Genomic DNA, 19,525 nt, shown 5'->3' on the forward strand with positions numbered 1-19,525 from the left:
AATTGGCATGAAATCGGTGTGGCCGCAGCTTCAGGGAGATAAGATGTATTTCTAAATTTAACTGAATTTAATTTAAATTGCGTAAATATTTACATACGTATCTTTTCTTCATCATTACTAATTTCAGATTGTTTATGATGAACTTGCTTAGGGCTAGCCTTAGCTCCTAAATGTTACTAGATCATACCGGCCTGATAAGTTATCAGTTGGGAGACCACTTGAGCGAACACTTGTAGAATCTGAAAACCTTATCTCGGCCTTTGCTGTTTGAGCAGATAACTAGGAGAGCTTGCTAGTAGATTCTGAAGTCAATCATATTAGTCTAACAACATTGAACTGATAAAAAGGTTAAGGAATTATGACCTTTTCATCCCTCAAATCCATGATGTGGTCAGGTGCTAAATGAATGCTCCTATCCTACACGGAACTGAATGGCACCTACCATCCTACCAGTCAGCTATCATTGTAGGCATTGCGGATGGACGTTTGCCAAGCCGTTGGTATAGCAATATGGTTGCACTAGTTACTGTCAATCAAAGGCAAGTGGTAAACAATGCATTTTTATACATGTATTTCGAAAATAGCCTTGATAGGAGTGGGCAAGCCAGCTATTAGGCCAACATTTGTTTTGCAGAAATAATGGTTAGGAAGGGTTTCTATACAGTCCAACAAGATCACAAACAACAAATTTTTTTTGATTGCCATGCCCAAATAAAAAGTTAAAAAATTAATACATTGGTTAACCTATTCTGCTTGTGTGTTACCATGGGTGTATTTATTTGTATCACTTTTCATGAAAAAAATTGTTGTTTGTACAGGAATAAAAAATTGTAAATGTACAAGAATATATATAAAATGAAGATTGTAATGAAGAAACTAAAAAGATACTAATATTTTATGACAGAAGTTTGTTCAGAATTTGAACGGATACTTAGTGATGGCACCATTTACAATATCATGTACTCCTTTATGATGTCATGTATATTTATATGTGAACTACACCGTTTACAATATCATGTACTCCTTTATGATGTCATGTATATTTATATATGAACTACACCGTTTACAATATCATGTACTCCTTTATGATGTCATGTATATTTATATATGAACTACACCGTTTACAATATCATGTACTCCTTTATGATGTCATGTATATTTATATATGAACTACACCGTTTACAATATCATGTACTCCTTTATGATGTCATGTATATTTATATGTGAACTACACCATTTACAATATCATGTACTCCTTTATGATGTCATGTATATTTATATGTGAACTACACCATTTACAATATCATGTACTCCTTTATGATGTCATGTATATTTATATGTGAACTACACCATTTACAATATCATGTACTCCTTTATGATGTCATGTATATTTATATGTGAACTACACCATTTACAATATCATGTACTCCTTTATGATGTCATGTATATTTATATGTGAACTACACCATTTACAATATCATGTACTCCTTTATGATGTCATGTATATTTATATGTGAACTACACCATTTACAATATCATGTACTCCTTTATGATGTCATGTATATTTATATGTGAACTACACCATTTAAAATATCATGTACTCCTTTATGATGTCATGTATATTTATATTTCGAGTGGCAGTTTCATTTTAATTTAAAATAGCTTTTAGCATGATAAACCGTATGAACAGCCACAGTAGATCGCTGTTTCCATTTTTAACAACATCCCTTTCACCAGTGCTTCCCTATTTGTGTTCATCCCCGCACACCCAAAGTCTGACGAGGGCACTATCGTTCACCCAATCTCGTTGTTTTAAATGGAACAGAGGCTCAAAATGTAATGATAAGCAGACATATTCGGTCTACGCGTATAGGAAAAACGATTATTGGAAGGCCATTTTAAAAAGTCGACTATTTTCATACAGCAGCAACATATAAAAAACAACTTGAAAAAAGCCATAAAGACATAAAAAAAAACAATTCACTTTATGATCTCTTTGGCTTTTTTACTGCCCCTTCCTTATCATTATCACATCAAAACATCTTTATGGCTGAGTGAAATGCCCAGATCGTTTTCTTTTACAGTATTTATTTCTGTATATAGAAGATAATAAAAATCTGGATTCACATAGCCAAGTTGTTGCAATGACAAATACACTTTCTTTGTCGTCATGTATGACTGCTCGCAGCCCATGAACGACTGCTCGCACCCCTTAAGTGCTTTAAATGTAGCAGCCGCTCTTCGAAAAATAAACAATAGAACAAGCTCTCTTTTAAGAGTGAAATTTCCTTCACTTTCCAAGCATAAGACGATGGTAGGAAGACTGAAGTTTTGAAGCATTTATATTCTAGTGCTATAAATTTGTAACACCACAGAGGTTTGTTGTTGTAACACCACAGAGGTTTGTTGTGGTAACACCACAGAGGTTTGTTGTTATAACACCACAGAGGTTTGTTGTTGTAATACCACAGAAGATTGTTGTTGCCGATATGTAATGAATTTAGACAGGAGTGTATTTGATGAAATATTAAACTAGAGAGCAGAGAGGTGAGAGAATATTTTGGGCTGTCACAAAACTTGGGCACATTCACAGCTGTAACTTATGGATAATTGATAAAATATTCCAGCCCAACAGGAATAGTAAACTAACGGTGGACCATGGGCAACCTTGAATCATGGGCAGGCATGCGAAATGTTAGCTCAAGGCAAGATGATAGGTCAATAACACGACAAGGTATGCCGAGTGCTTTAATACTTTAGGATAGGTCAGCATCGGCAGCAGTCAGCGCGGCAGCTCAGGGAGTGTGAAGGAAGTAAAATGTGATTAGTAGTAATGGTTGCTCTGGTCCTTTGTAGTATGGAAGTAAGGCCAGCCATTGTTTCTCTTTAGTTGTGCATGCCGTCCTTCTTCCCCCTGGCTACAGGAATATGAGAGAAGGTAAGAGCAACCACAGCAAGCATTCTGAGGGAAAGAGATGACACTGGTGGCAGGTGATTTCAGTGGCAGCTCAAGCAAGGTTGTTGCAGTTCATTACCATCGAATCCTGAAAAAGGGCCCGAATAGTCTTTTCGGTTTGGACTAGTTAATACAGACAACGATAGTTTGATTAAATAAGGTACAGATGTTCAAATAAGACATAAAATTTCTTGTGAAGAAATGAAATAATACTGCGGATAGCATTTTACATCCTCACACAGTTACACTTCCACAAGTAAAATAAAATTAATAATATTTAATCAAATTAAATTAACAAATTGGCATATCAAAAAATTGGAGAATTCAAACTGCGACACGATAATACGAGTAATTATACTGAAACATGAAGAAACAATGCTTAACACCAGAAAAGGTTTCCTAGCATGGTGAGTTGAATGCCATCAACCAGAATTGAGTATTTGAGAAATTGACTAGTCATGTGTTAGGGCATTATTGAATGTTATTGACTTATCAATATGCTTTTTATTGGCTAAATATCACCTACTTTCTGCAAATTTTAAAGCGTTTTGAATTGTAGCAAAACTTCTTATTGCAAATTTTTAAACTCAGCTAAAAAATTGATTAAAATTTGTAACATTTCGTGTCGAGTGTAACAATTTTGGTCATGCTCTGCTCAAGTATCCAACAATAGCAACACAATATTTCAATTACACGAGTAGCTGTGCACTAGCGCTGGGCATGGGTAATAAAACTCGTTGAACTCGTGGATTTATCTTCTCTCGAGTTTCGGGTAATACAAACTTTGAGCACTTGCAAATTTAATACACTTTAAAAAGGTACACTTTTAAATATGATAATAGCCACGTTTTAGCAGATTTTGATATAATAATGCTCTATTTCAATAGACCAGTGGTTCCCAACTATCTTGGAGCCATGTACCCCTGAGCTCCTTATCTAAAGGTCACGGACCCCTTTATAAACATCATAATATATTGTGTTTATAATAATGCATTGTAATTTGGCGTACATTATAAATCAGAATAATATAAGAGTCAGCAGATTTGACATGTTTATTTATTTACTTATATAAAGCAATGCTATACTAAATTGCTTTGACTGTTAATGTTCAGTAGTCAGTCTGTTAGTGGGATGGATTGTACTTGTTTTTAAATTTTTTGATATTAATAGTTGCATTGTGAAATGACCCAAATTTGGTTTTAGATTAAGATTTTGAGTGTGAAAACTTGACTGCACAGCTTTGCCCACTGTCCCATCTTATTGGGCAAGTCAAACAATGTGACAAGGATGAAACACTCTGCCATTTTATCTTAGAGGTGGCAAAATATTAATTAAAAACTTTCGAGTATATTATATTTAACTTTCAGCATATACTAAGACCCCTACCAATCTGAAAATTGGTTAAAATAAGTAAGTTGAAATGTTTCATTTTCCATGAATCTTAGTATATCGCTGAAATTGAAGAGGGAAAGAAAAAATTACGTGTTTGCTGGTTACAGGTTGTGTTGTTTTGTACTACTAACCGGAAATCAGGTACTATCCAGCGATTGAGGCACATACATGTAGGTGCTAAAAGTCTAGACCCAAAAACCTAACAAGACAACGCAACCACCCCGCGGGAATTGCATTAGCCCGGAAACTCAAGCTAGCACAATCCCAACAGACTTTGATCATTAAACCCCGCCCATATGATAGCCATTGTCTATCCTTTTAGGGTTTTATATCATTGATCCAACCACTATGACAGAAATAGCTGTAAATATCTAGCTAGAAAAAGCAATACTGGCACCAGCCTGTGGACCCCCTCAAAACCTCCTGTGGACCCCTAGGGTTCCATGGACCACCAGTTGGGAACCACTACAATAGAGCTATCCTGAATTGGTTATAATTACAATTCTTATGCATTATAAATGAGCTTGTAGCAGATTTTTAACATCGAAGCAGGAGTTATCGACTCCACAAGCCTTTCACACTTCTCTTGACATAATTTAGGTCTACCTAAACTACCAAATATCTTTTAGTTCCATTTTAGCAGCAGAGACCGCTGCCTCCCCATAACCTCTGCTTTCTACGCAGACAAACTTCATATCAGCAGCAGTAACACGCTAGTTTTAGTATGAAAATAGAAAACGTAAATATATGATAATAGCCAACGAAGTCTTTTCACATCGACCAGTCAAATATAAAGCCCACCTAGTACACCAATTTCACAGATAGTCAATTCTGAATGGTTGGCATACACATCATTAGCAATATCACAGCCAACAACAAGGCTTTTAACAATTTGGCAACAGGAGACAGCAGAGAAATTTGACAAAGTGAATTTGCTAGTAGCGAACAAAGATGTGAAGCAAAAAAGAATAGAGGTGGCATAGTTGAGAGTAGCGAGGAGAGCAGGGCGTAGGTTGGGTGAACCTATCATTTCATGGTTAGCCAAACCCTCGGGATGGGAGCCAAACCTTTTACCACATCACTAGAAATGCAGGAACTTCAACGAAACTCCTTTCACACTAAAAAGGCATGACCAGATCCATTTACAACCGCATCATACCAGATGGTGTGATCATACCAGATGGTGTGATCATACCAGATGGTGTGATCATACCAGATGGTGTGATCATACCAGATGGTGTGATCATACCAGATGGTGTGATCATACCAGATGATGGTGTGCTTATACCACATGGTGTGCTTATACTAGATGGTGTGATCATACCAGATGGTGTGATTATACCACATGGGGTGCTTATACCAGATGGTGTGATCATACCAGATGGTGTGATTATATCAGTTGGTGTGATCATACCAGATGGTGTGATCTTACCAGATGGTGTGCTTATGCCACATGGTGTGCTTATACCAGATGGTGCGATCATACCAGATGGTGTGATCATATCAGATGGTGTGATCATACCAGATGGTGTGATTATACCAGATGGTGTGATCATACCAGATGGTGTGATTATACCAGATGGTGTGATTATACCAGATGGTGTGATCATACCAGATGGTGTGCTTATACCAGATGGTGTGATCATACCAGATGGTGTGATTATATCAGATGGTGTGATCTTACCAGATGGTGTGATTATACCAGATGGTGTGATCACATCTTTGGTATAAGATCACAAGACGCCCTCAAGTAGGCTATGCGTGTCTTGTCTGCCCCGATAATCTGTTGATTATCAGGGCAGACAAGACATGGAAAACATTGTAAATCTCTTGTTAACAATGAAAAGCTTGGTAGGTGTTTTATCACGGCTCTCAGAGCTGTGGCAAGTATAACTGCAGTGGAACAATGCTTTACATCTATTAAACTGATTTGGAGTGAAACAGGGTAACTGTTTTTACGGTGTACTTTTAGCTACACATGCATAAGACTGTTTTAGTTATATTTTGTATCACAATTTTAAAAATATAGCATTCAGTTATATTAAAATTACATTTTTGAAAATATTTCATTGGTATCAGAGAATAAATGACTACATGTAGACTATAATATAATACATTTAAAATGACACATTTACATATGAATACAAATTTCTGCATAAATTAACATCAACTTGTTTACATTTGTTGCCAAGGAAGCCATCTTTCTTCAGTTGCTAAAAACCAGAAAAACAAGTCAATGAGTGAGACAGTAGGGGTGGAGCGAGCGAAAGCGTGACAGGAGGATAACAGCAAATAGAGAGCAAGAGCAAAACTTTAGGAAGAGAGAGACAGAAGCAGTACATACACACCTTTTAGACTCACGACACAACTGCTCGTCGGCAGCTAATCATATAGAGATGCATGAGAGACGGACTATTATTTACAAACGGAACTGATTGATACAATGAAGAGATTCATTTCGGACACCTCTATGAAATGAAAAGGACTGCCCGTGACGTACCTACATGAAGTAATAACTCAGTTCTATTCTGGTCCTTTATTGATTTTACAGTTATATACACAAGTGAAATGAGCAATGAAAATGCATCCAAAAAGTAGTGTTAGTTGGAGAGATAAGAAGTCATTCGTAACAGGCCGACAGCGGCACTTGGTTACACGACTGGACTAGACAGGGATCTGTGGAATACGGGGAGAAGTCTAAAATAAGAGAGAATTCCGGTTATTACCCTTTTGGATTCGGCTTTCACTTTCTCTGTGTAAAATGAAGACAGGAAACGAGTTACAGAGGTATTAACTATTACAGGTATTAACTATTACAGGTATTAACTATTACAGGTATTAACTATTACAGGTATTAACTATTACAGGTATTAACTATTACAGGTATTAACTATTACAGGTATTAACTATTACAGGTATTAACACATGGATGAAAATCTGTAGGAAACTTGAAGAAACCGAAGACATCTAAATGTTCATTCCTCTATGGTTTTATAGTCTATGTGAACATGTACATCTAAAGGTAAGGCTATATAATAATCCCTCCTGCTTCGCGGAAGTTACGTTTCACATCCATCGGTGAAATGGTAATTTCTGCGAAGATGGAAATGGTTTTTCTAAGTATGAGCCATACTTTAAACACTTCTGAACAATTACACTGTTTTCACGGTAATATTGTGTGAACAGGCCTTTACAAAAAATAGAATCCTTCAGAGATAACAGAACTGTATAATGAAATCCAAGCAATGAAATTTTCTACAAATACCATAACACTGGGCTTAGTGTTGATACTACTGAACCTGTGTGCCAAAACATCAACCTGAGTGAACCATGACAGCTGTGACACGGGCAGCTCATAGGCTGCCTAAACACCCATCTCAGCAAAAACAACCATATTAATGGAATCTCAAGTGATTGCGTTCAAGTGAATAACCAGAATTGTTCAAATACATCAATAAGAAAAACTATTTAAAACCAGAGTTTGTAGGTTAGCTTGCAGTAAATTGATCATTGTCAACCAAGAAGGGTTTAAGTACGTTAAAGGGCAGGAAAGAATGATGAGCAAAACGTTGCTTGTTATTCTTTCCTAACCCCTTATGCACAGATTAAAACTTAATATTTCATGCCCAGTTTGACAGAGAACATTATGTTGAGCATTGATTGAATATTCTGAAGATAGAATTTTAAACCTATAATTAAAAGAGAGTTTTCTGCAAGTTATGTAATTTCTTATTGCTAAACGCAAATTTCTACCCTCAGCTCCATGTACTGATTAAAATTGGTAACATTTTGTGCTGAAGTTGACAGTAATATTTTTGTCATGCTCTGCTCAAGCATCCTACAATAGCAACACAATATTTTAATTACACGAGTAGCTTTGCGCCGGGTTAATAAATTTTTCAATCTAACTTTATATAACTGTATAAATATAGTAACCGGCGTTCAAAATGAGTTTCAGCCAAGTTAGGTCTATGGCTATATCAGTAATTGCTATAAAGATGAACTTAGATTAAATTTTATAAGATTTTCTAAAACAATATCGGTATTTTTCTAACATTTGCGGTAGTTTTTGTGATCTGACTGCCAGGATATTTCAAGATTAAAATCACCAAAACTTTACCGTGGTTAAAACGATTAAATTCAACCAAAAGTGCAATTATGACATCTATTAATAGTTGCACTTCGACCAAACGACCGACAGAGTAAATAGTGACACATAACGCTGCAACTTGAATGCAATAGCCGATATCCATAACGACAGAGACAGGCTGCCCGTATTTGCCTTCTGAGCATTGTAACCATGATCAAGGTTTGTCGATTTTAATCTTGAAACATCCTGGCAGTCAGACCACCTCAAACATCAAAAACAATAGAAAATAATAAAAAAATACCGATACTTTCTGATAAGTTTACTAAAATTAGTAATAATTGACTAGTGATAATAACTAAAATTTTATGAAAGTTTATCTTCAAGCATGTTGTAGCTGAATAAAGCATTCTGATGCAAAACTTCTGCAGCAGTGCGTTAGAACCACGAGGCTGGAGACATCTGGACATAACTAAGAGGGTTAAACCAGAAGAGCTACTGTAAGTTCACGCTTTCGATCAGTAGGAACAGCCACTGGCAAGTTTTCATAAAAACAGCCTTTTAAACATGAGAGCGATTGGACCTACCAATTCCAATTTCTAACATGGAGCAGCCCTCTACCTGAACACAAATATGGTAAATCCAGATGACGCCCCGCACACGGAGTGTTCTAAGGATTTTTTCTATTTACATGATGGGCAGAGTGGAGTAATGCAATATAGCTTGCCCAGTTAGTCATGTGAAAATGGTGAACCTCTGGTTGGAGTGATTATTTGTTGAGCTACCATTCATTTAATAAGCTTTCCGATACATTCGATAAAAAATGTTTACACCAAGTGGTTGGTATTTGAACACGTATCATCGACTGTATCATCGAGTACCATCGACTGTACTGTCAACTGTACCATAGACAGAACACCCTTCCATAGCAAGAAACAACTTAGCAGCAGAACTCTACCTGAACACCAACTGACACAGCCTGAAAAACAACCGTTTTTAAGAGTTTGTAGGAGTTGCCCTCCCTCTAGTTTTGTAAAATTAATATCCGCCTCTAAGATGAGAAATAATTTTTAAAGAAACCATTCCATCACCACCCAAGTACCAATAGATAAGGAACTGGACTGCTAACTTTGAAAAGAATCCCTAGTCCCTTGCAAAGACGGAAGAGAACCAGTCGAGCCTTGGAAGCAGCTCAGTGAGAGCTGATCTACAGTAACTGATCTACAGTAACTGATCTACAGTAACTGATCTACAGTAACTGATCTACAGTAACTGACAGTCATTTTTAGTCATAGACTATTGTTTTCTTCCCAAACAATTATTATTGACCAAATATTATTCTTTTTGACCAAATGTAAAGACCGTATGATGCAGATTGTGTCAAGGTTTGTATGAATATTAAAACTTTACAGTGTATAGTGCTTTCCAGTATCAAAAACGTTTTCGTACCAAACAATTACTGGAATCCACCTACTTTTTTGTTCGGATAATCTCACTTTATCGAGTGTTAACACAACCAGTCCAGTGTGAATGCTAAAACCTGAAAAACCATCGACGTCACCAAGAATGCACGACTGACTGGTTGGAGCGAGAGAAGCATTCAATGTGCAGTCTACATAGTAAGGAATGGGAACATACTTTTTAAATTTAACCAATACGACCACACAAATAAATATTTATGAACGTAAATAATTATTATATTTACAATCAGTGCATCGGTCATTACCTGGAAGTTTTATTTGCGGACTCAATATCACGAGTGACCTGATTTGATTGTTTTATCTGCGGACTCAATATCACGAGTGACCTCATTTGATTGTTTGATCTGCGGACTCAATATCACGAGTGACCTCATTTGATTGTTTGATCTGCGGACTCAATATCACGAGTGACCTCATTTGATTGTTTGATCTGCGGACTCAATATCACGAGTGACCTCATTTGATTGTTTTATCTGCAGACTCAATATACCGAGTGACCTCATTTGATTGTTTTATCTGCGGACTCAATATCACGAGTGACCTCATTTGATTGTTTGATCTGCGGACTCAATATCACGAGTGACCTCATTTGATTGTTTTATCTGCGGACTCAATATCACGAGTGACCTCATTTGATTGTTTTATCTGCGGACTCAATATCACGAGTGACCTCATTTGATTGTTTTATCTGCAGACTCAATATCACGAGTGACCTCATTTGATTGTTTTATCTGCGGACTCAATATCACGAGTGACCTCATTTGATTGTTTGATCTGCAGACTCAATATCACGAGTGACCTCATTTGATTGTTTTATCTGCAGACTCAATATCACGAGTGACCTCATTTGATTGTTTGATCTGCGGACTCAATATCACGAGTGACCTCATTTGATTGTTTGATAACGAATAAACTATGGTATTACCACAGCACCGAGCTAAGTAGACTTAAAATTCTAGCAAATCAGTTTAAATCGGCAAATTGCCAAAACACTATGGTAAATGTTAACACCACGAGTGCCTAAAATTTACTATGATGATATCATAAAATTATTGAGTAAACAGCAACTCTTAGCGAATGCAACATGAGTGGCATCTTGGCAGTGTGAAACCATAGCTTGTACAGACTAATCTCTCATAACAGCTACAAGTGAACCATGGCTACATTCACAGCTGGTGCCATTTTATTCTACTTCGCCTAGATATTTTAATTCTATTAATTAATACTAATTAATTATTTCAATATTTTTATTCATTCGCGCAATGGCTTAAATTTCCAGAGCGTGAATAACTTAAAATTCGCTAAAGAAGACAGCATGGTCTAAAGCAGGTGATTATCTCATCGCAGTAAACTACTTTTAAAAGCTCTGACCTTCAGCTACACCCAGATTGTTTCTACATGAAATTTAAACATATTATGTTATTGCAAGAGACAGCACATAAGAATGGTGGATGCAGGTGCATTGAGAAAGTGAACCCAGCCCAGAGGCTTCCTGTGTGGGTGGCAAGCAGAGAAAGGTGTATACAATGAGTGGCTAGCGACAAACTGCAGGGCATGCATTATTGGACACACATGAATATAGCTGGAGAAGCCTATAGCTGCAGTCATATCTTACCTTTCAGTGATGAAATGAGCTAGAGAGACCAAACTGCTGATATATGTGCATAAAATGGAAGAAACTGTAATCTGCTAATATGAGAGATTGTGTCTGTTACTAACACAACGTATGAGAGTACATATGTTATTATATCTGTCAGTGATGTGTATACCATGTCAGTGATGTGTATACCCTGTCAGTGATGTGTATACCCTGTCAGTGATGTGTATATCCTGTCAGTGATGTGTATACCCTGCCAGTGATGTGTATACCCTGCCAGTGATGTGTATACCCTGTCAGTGATGTGTATACCATGTTCAGTGATGTGTATACCCTGCCAGTGATGTGTATACCCTGTCAGTGATGTGTATACCATGTTCAGTGATGTGTATACCCTGTTCAGTGATGTGTATACCCTGCCAGTGATGTGTATACCCTGTTCAGTGATGTGTATATCCTGTCAGTGATGTGTATATCCTGTCAGTGATGTGTATATCCTGTCAGTGATGTGTATACCATGTCAGTGATGTGTATATTCTGTTCTGCCAAATCTTACAGCATTTATATTTTAATCATCAAGTAAATATGGCACCCAATTTATGTTTACCTCCACCAAAATATTTATTATATAATATGTATTATATCTATGAATCAATTGTTATATGATTTTTATGAACTAATCGGTATATAATACGTCAAACAAGAACAAAGATATGCAATCTACTAGCCCTGAACAGGATACAGTGGCATCCTAACTCATCCCTGATATCATAAGCATCGACACATGAGTTACTGTTGCGATTAAATTCTACTTGCAAGTTTTCTATCGAAGGTCTTTCAACTCAGGGGTTTCAATTAACTCTGCCAGCTCGTACCTTCCACTTATCAAACTCACAGTTGCTTCTTCCACTTATCAAACTCACAGTTGCTTCTTCCACTTATCAAACTCGCAGTTGCTTCTTCCACTTATCAAACTCACAGTTGCTTCTTCCACTTATCAAACTCACAGTTGCTTCTTCCACTTATCAAACTCGCAGTTGCTTCTTCCACTTATCAAACTCGCAGTTGCTTCTTCCACTTATCAAACTCGCAGTTGCTTCTTCCACTTATCAAACTCGCAGTTGCTTCTTCCACTTATCAAACTCGCAGTTGCTTCTTCCACTTATCAAACTCACAGTTGCTTCTTCCACTTATCAAACTCACAGTTGCTTCTTCCACTTATCAAACTCACAGTTGCTTCTTCCACTTATCCAACTCACAGTTGCTTCTTCCACTTATCAAACTCACAGTTGCTTCTTCCACTTATCAAACTCACAGTTGCTTCTTCCACTTATCAAACTCACAGTTGCTTCTTCCACTTATCAAACTCGCAGTTGCTTCTTCCACTTATCAAACTCACAGTTGCTTCTTCCACTTATCAAACTCACAGTTGCTTCTTCCACTTATCCAACTCGCAGTTGCTTCTTCCACTTATCAAACTCGCAGTTGCTTCTTCCACTTATCAAACTCACAGTTGCTTCTTCCACTTATCAAACTCACAGTTGCTTCTTCCACTTATCAAACTCGCAGTTGCTTCTTCCACTTATCAAACTCGCAGTTGCTTCTTCCACTTATCAAACTCGCAGTTGCTTCTTCCACTTATCAAACTCGCAGTTGCTTCTTCCACTTATCAAACTCGCAGTTGCTTCTTCCACTTATCAAACTCACAGTTGCTTCTTCCACTTATCAAACTCACAGTTGCTTCTTCCACTTATCAAACTCACAGTTGCTTCTTCCACTTATCAAACTCACAGTTGCTTCTTCCACTTATCAAACTCACAGTTGCTTCTTCCACTTATCAAACTCACAGTTGCTTCTTCCACTTATCCAACTCACAGTTGCTTGACCGATGAAGAAATATATTTTTAACAGAATCTCAAGGATCTATCAACCATTTTCAATACTTTCTAAATTAATTGGACAATCTACCAATTTTATTTTAGCTAAATAAGTGTTCGACGATTGTTTTTTAAAAATCTTTCAGTTACCAAAAATATTATTTAAACTTTTAATTGTTGCAAATACTTGTTCTTTATGAATATATATCATGCTAATTTAATGCCCCAAATACTTGTTCTTTATGAATATATATCATGCTAATTTAATGCCCCAAATACATGTACACATGTACATGAAATTGTGCTGCAAAATCACTTTCCAGGTTTTTGGTAACATTGAAAAAAGCTATTTCACTGGTGCATTTATACACATCCAAAATATGAGCCTTAATGCCATTAAGTGTATAACATCGTTTATGCAAATCACCGTGATCTATCTATATTCAACTTGCAGTAGCTTCGACTATTGAATTATTATCGCCACATAACTTAGCAATAGACTTAAGATATAATGAAATACAACCATTGACAAGTAAAGCAGCAATATAAAAACTTCAACCATGTGAGAGCGTATGAAAGATTACTAAAAAGTCATATATTCCTAAACACATAATGATAAAGTGAGCACGTCTTCGGCTTATATGACCTATGACAGCTGACAGCGAGTGTTAAACCATCCATCGGAAGGACATGTTTTTCATACATAAGTAAATAGATACAGACATATATAACATACGATAAGATCAAAAAGCACAAGTTACCGTAAATTGAACTTGGCTGACCAATGAATATAGATACTCAACTAAGATGGATGATGATAACTTTGATAAGCTGCACTGACTGCTGACGTAATACTTCAGTTGTACCTAAACCATCGGACTAATTACAAACAGCTTACTTTGCCAAATGACCAAAGAAACTGGTAAACAGCAGACGATGTAAAAAGACAGCCAATCAATCGAAATAGATCATTGGAATCAGAACAGCAAATCAGCTCACGCTGGAATGAGAACAGTCAATCACCTTGAACTAGAATGAGAACTGCCAATCACCTTGAACTAGAATGAGAACAGTCAATCACCTTGAACTAGAATGAGAACAGTCAATCACCTTGAACTAGAATGAGAACAGTCAATCACCTTGAACTAGAATGAGAACAGTCAATCACCTTGAACTAGAATGAGAACAGTCAATCACCTTGAACTAGAATGAGAACAGTCAATCACCTTGACCTAGAATGAGAACAGTCAATCACCTTGAACTAGAATGAGAACAGTCAATCACCTTGAACTAGAATGAGAACAGTCAATCACCTTGAACTAGAATGAGAACAGCCAATCACCTTGAACTAGAATGAGAACCGCCAATCAGCTTGCGAACAATGAGAACAGCCAGTAAGCTCAACACTAAAATGAGAACCAATCAGCTCGTGTCGGAATGAGAACAGCCAATCAGCTCGTGTTGGAATGAGAACAGGCAATCAGCTGGTGCTAGAATGAGAACAACCAACCAGCTCGCGCTAGAATGAAAACAGCCAGTCAGCTGGTGCTAGAATGAGAACAACCAACCAGCTCGCGCTAGAATGAGAACAGCCAATCAGCTAGATTAAGTTACAATGAGTTTCAATGAACCGAGACAACTATGCAGTATGCAAGATTGTACTAAATATGCAACAGAAGTAATTTTCCTTGGAAGAAATTGTGAAGGACTACATATATGCTTGACTATGATTACAGAACACAGATATAGAACACAGAGATAACCAGTAGCCTACAGCATAAAGTAGCAAGCAGACCACATATATCTAACAGGAAATCACAGGCTATGTGTCTATGCCTACTGAACCCATCACAATTATAGAGAAAAAGCAGCCCCTGAGTGAACGCTAGTACTAGAAGCAACTGGCCTCATAAAGTTAAAATCTGGCAGTAATCCAAATCTGAGGAATTGATTTCACTATGCTATCAAATGCTGCTGATGCCTGGCATGATGATGTCATATGAGTGCGTAACGTAAGTGAGCGAGAGGAAAAACAGGGTACTAATAAGCATACTTGCTGCTGGAGCTGGAGCCAGCTTGACTTGATGTCTCCATGCCTGGCTGTTTGATAAGAGAGCCGTCACCCTTGAGGATGCTGTGGCAGCTCCACTTCCTGAGGTAGTTGGCTAGACATAGATATACATAGACATACACTACGATAGCATTGGCACAGCTCGGTAGATCTGACATTAACTTAAGCTTTGATGGCCTCTAAATTCAAGGCTCTGTAAGGTGACTATAGTGACACACAAATAAAACAATTGAGAATCGCTAGAATAAATGCCTGTATAACAGATCAGTGGAACCTAGCTAACATATTGATAACATACAGCTAACATATTGGTAACATATAGCTAACATATTGGTAACATATAGCTAACATATTGATAACATATAGCTAACATATTGATAACATATAGCTAACATATTGATAACATATAGCTAACATATTGATAACATATAGCTAACATATTGATAACATATAGCTAACATATTGATAACATATAGCTAACATATTGATAACATATAGCTAACATATTGATAACATATAGCTAACATATTGATAACATATAGCTAACATATTGATAACATATAGCTAACATATTGATAACATATAGCTAACATATTGATAACATATAGCTAACATATTGATAACATATAGCTAACATATTGATAACATATAGCTAACATATTGATAACATATAGCTAACATATTGATAACATATAGCTAACATATTGATAACATATAGCTAACATATTGATGAGTTACTGGATTTAATTCATGTTACATCTAGTTTTGGACTTGCTTCCCTCAACCTACTCTTTAAGCGATACAGCGTCAACTGCGGCCAACTATGTGCTTCCCCTGCTGATTATGTCATACTTCATATAAACATACAAATACATGGGGAAAAAATATATATGAAAAATTAAACAAGATTGCTATGTTCAGATTTTTAGAGTTGCATAAGCTGTTCTTGCTGGACTTAACAGATTTGATCAGAACTATGCTGACTTGTATTATTCATATTGATAGATAGCAAAATACAAAAGAATTAAATTCCTTAGCCATATGCTCTAGAAACATTAGGTGCAGTAGTAACAGTGCACCCCTATTTATTTCTGTGGTAAGATTAGCTTTTGCGATGAATATTAGGCCATTTGTAGCCGAACTATAATAGAATATTCACACAAAAGCGAATGGTACAGCAAGTGTTGTCCCTTATAAGTTATTTTATTCGTTGACAAGATCATAGGTTACATGACTTTGAAGTACAATATATGTAGCTTGTGTTTTTATTGACCTGCGCTGCTGCTGCTAGAGCCCGATCAAGGCAAACGACTAAAAATTGCGTAAAACATTTCGGACTAAAATCATGTTTCTCCTGTAAACTGTACCAAGTTTTGCAAAGTGCGTAAACACTGCTGCCGTAATGCCTGTTACAAAATTTACTAGTGACTTACCTAGTTATATAACAATAGATGTACTTAGATACCTAGTTATATATACAATAGATGTACTTAGATACCTAGTTATATATACAATAGATGTACTTAGATACCTAGTTATATATACAATAGATGTACTTAAATACTTACCTAATTATATATACAATAGATGTACTTAGATACCTAGTTATATATACAATAGATGTACTTAGATACCTAGTTATATATACAATAGATGTACTTAGATACCTAGTTATATAACAATAGATGTACTTAGATACCTAGTTATATAACAATAGATGTACTTAGATACCTAGTCATATAACAATAGATGTACTTAGATACCTAGTTATATAACAATAGATGTACTTAGATACCTAGTTATATATACAATAGATGTACTTAAATACTTACCTAATTATATATACAATAGATGTACTTAAATACTTACCTAATTATATACAATAGATGTGGTTAAATACCTAAATATATATAATAGATGTACTTAGATACTTACCTAATTATATACAATAAATGTGGTTAAATACCTAAATATATACAATAGATGTACTTAGATACCTAATTATATACAATAGATGTACTTAAATACTTACATCGCCAGAGGCGCACACAGCCGTCATCACCGGTTGAGGCGAGGGTTGTACCCGTCACATTCCAACAGAGACGCCAGACAGTCTGTTTGTGGTCATTAAACTGAGCAACAAGATTCTGATCGAACTTTGTTTGGCCAGAGTTTGCCAAATCCTTCCTGTCAGGTGGAGATAACTGAGATACAAATCTGTTGCATGCCTTCCCTGAGCTTTTAGTTATTTAGTGGTATTTGTCAAGTTCTTCTTTTGCTGGTCGGTAAGTGGACCGAGACTTGACATTAATTGGATGTGAAACACCGTTAAAATATCACAAATTTGCCACCACAAAAAGTTCGCTATTTCGGGAAGAATGAAAAATAAGTTCCAGAAAGGAAGTAAAAGGCTTTTTTTAAATTTGTTCATCCTCTTCGATCTGACGCTAGATAAAGCACAACGGGTAGAAATGATAATGTTCATAACATAACTGTAGATTTCACAACATTTTTGGCAGGCTTCAAACTAGCGACTAGACTGAGTGTAAGAAGTTGTCTGCACTTTCTTTTCCACAATTATGCACTAATTATGCACAATTATGCAATTCCACAATTCAGCTATTGCTGAAGAATTCAACAAAGATTTTATTTTAAAGAAGCAGACAATAGCTGAAGAAAATATGACCTCATTAATACAACTGACATAAAACATGCTGTCAGATTGATGACTAACTCCTATACTCAAATTAGCCATCAAATCAAACCCTTTTCAACAACTTTTTTTTAACTTGGGTCTCGCCAGACAAGGAGATATTTTGGACCAGCTACAAGATGAGATGGAGAGTACAATCTTCTAGTAAAAGCTCACTAATAGGAGAAAGAATGAGTCAGTGACCTCTCAAGAGGTCTGGAGCTCATCACTCACTCACCCCTGACACTTGAACTCTACTATGGTAACGTCTTTTGATGCTATTGCTAGAAGATTCACAGATCTACCAAGGTTGGGGGCGAATGAGACGTCCTGTACAGGTGATGTTACAGAGACAACCGAGTCTACCAATGTGTATTTCCTACAAGACAATGAAGAAAAATCTGTGAAGGAGGGATATTTAATTGTTAGTAGTAGATAACATTAAGCAATGAAGCTTTGATGAGGTTTTGTTTCATTTCCTGTAGCTACTGTGGTTCCAACACAATTACGAATCACACAAATAGACAGTGAGAATAGTCGATTCTTCAGAATATGAGCCAGAAACAGCCCCATCACTATGTATGGACTGTATGCTTGTATACAATACAGCATACAGTATTATATGTATACATACAACCACAGCAAGAAGGCACTTGCTCTGACTTAATGTTTAGGAAGAGTCCAAAATTTTATTCAAACAAGCAAAAACAATGATTGATAATCCAAAAAAGATGATTATCATGATAAGGTAACTCCTAAGCAAATACTTTATTTGCAAATTTTAACATCTAGTAAAGAAATTTTCTGTATACTCATATCTATTGAGTAGATTGGTATAATTGTACAATTATTATATGAAAAGATATACAGTGGTGACAATTCCAGGCGCTGCTTGACTTGTAACAGCTATAGTGGCAGTGAAAAAGTTAACACATTTATGCCATGACTGCCGTTTGATGATCCCTCTGAGTCTAGACAGCTAGAATTTCAGAAAAAAACAATGAAAACTCTACTAATGAAAATAATTCGTTGCATAAGCCGGTTCGTAAGTAGAAAATTTTACAAGTAGAAATCGATTAGAAAAGGGTAGAAATCATGAGTAGAAACAGATTTGACCAAATAAATAGCCTAATCTGTTTTCAGCCCTACAAAACTCGGACATAACATTTTCATAAATTATTAATACAAGCAATGGTTAAAAATGAACTTCCACAAAATTTTAGTAAATTTTACCAGAAAGTAGCAAATCTTGACCACAGTTAAAATGTTTAGATCTAGTGAAAGTGCAATTAGGACGTCTATAGTTGTGAAGAGACCACTATATTCTATAGCTGATATGAAGGATGTCTATAGTTGCGAAGAGACCACTATA

At 36.2% G+C, this 19,525-nt stretch overlaps 1 protein-coding gene across 6 annotated transcripts in view; it reads right to left on the reverse strand.

Annotated features, from left to right (window-relative positions):
• Nucleotides 1-2,426: 2,426 nt before the first annotated feature.
• The window catches only part of LOC137386768 (nucleoporin SEH1-like), a 31,121-nt gene continuing 14,022 nt past the window's right edge, over nt 2,427-19,525 (reverse strand). The window contains exons 7-11 of one of the 6 annotated variants that reach the window (XM_068072905.1): nt 18,392-18,532; nt 17,494-17,648; nt 15,444-15,555; nt 7,075-7,100; nt 2,427-2,918 (exon numbers count right to left, since the gene is read on the reverse strand). In XM_068072905.1, the coding sequence (XP_067929006.1) occupies nt 2,887-2,918; nt 7,075-7,100; nt 15,444-15,555; nt 17,494-17,648; nt 18,392-18,532 (466 nt within the window). In that variant the 3' untranslated portion in view covers nt 2,427-2,886. Of the gene's footprint in view, nt 2,919-6,875; nt 7,046-7,074; nt 7,101-11,531; nt 11,551-15,443; nt 15,556-17,493; nt 17,649-18,391; nt 18,533-19,525 lie in introns of those variants that run through there. The other 5 variants (XM_068072907.1, XM_068072908.1, XM_068072909.1 and 2 more) reach the window with 5 other exon arrangements.

Source organism: Watersipora subatra, chromosome 2 (genome assembly GCF_963576615.1).
Source record: "Watersipora subatra chromosome 2, tzWatSuba1.1, whole genome shotgun sequence".
NCBI lineage: Eukaryota > Metazoa > Bryozoa > Gymnolaemata > Cheilostomatida > Watersiporidae > Watersipora > Watersipora subatra.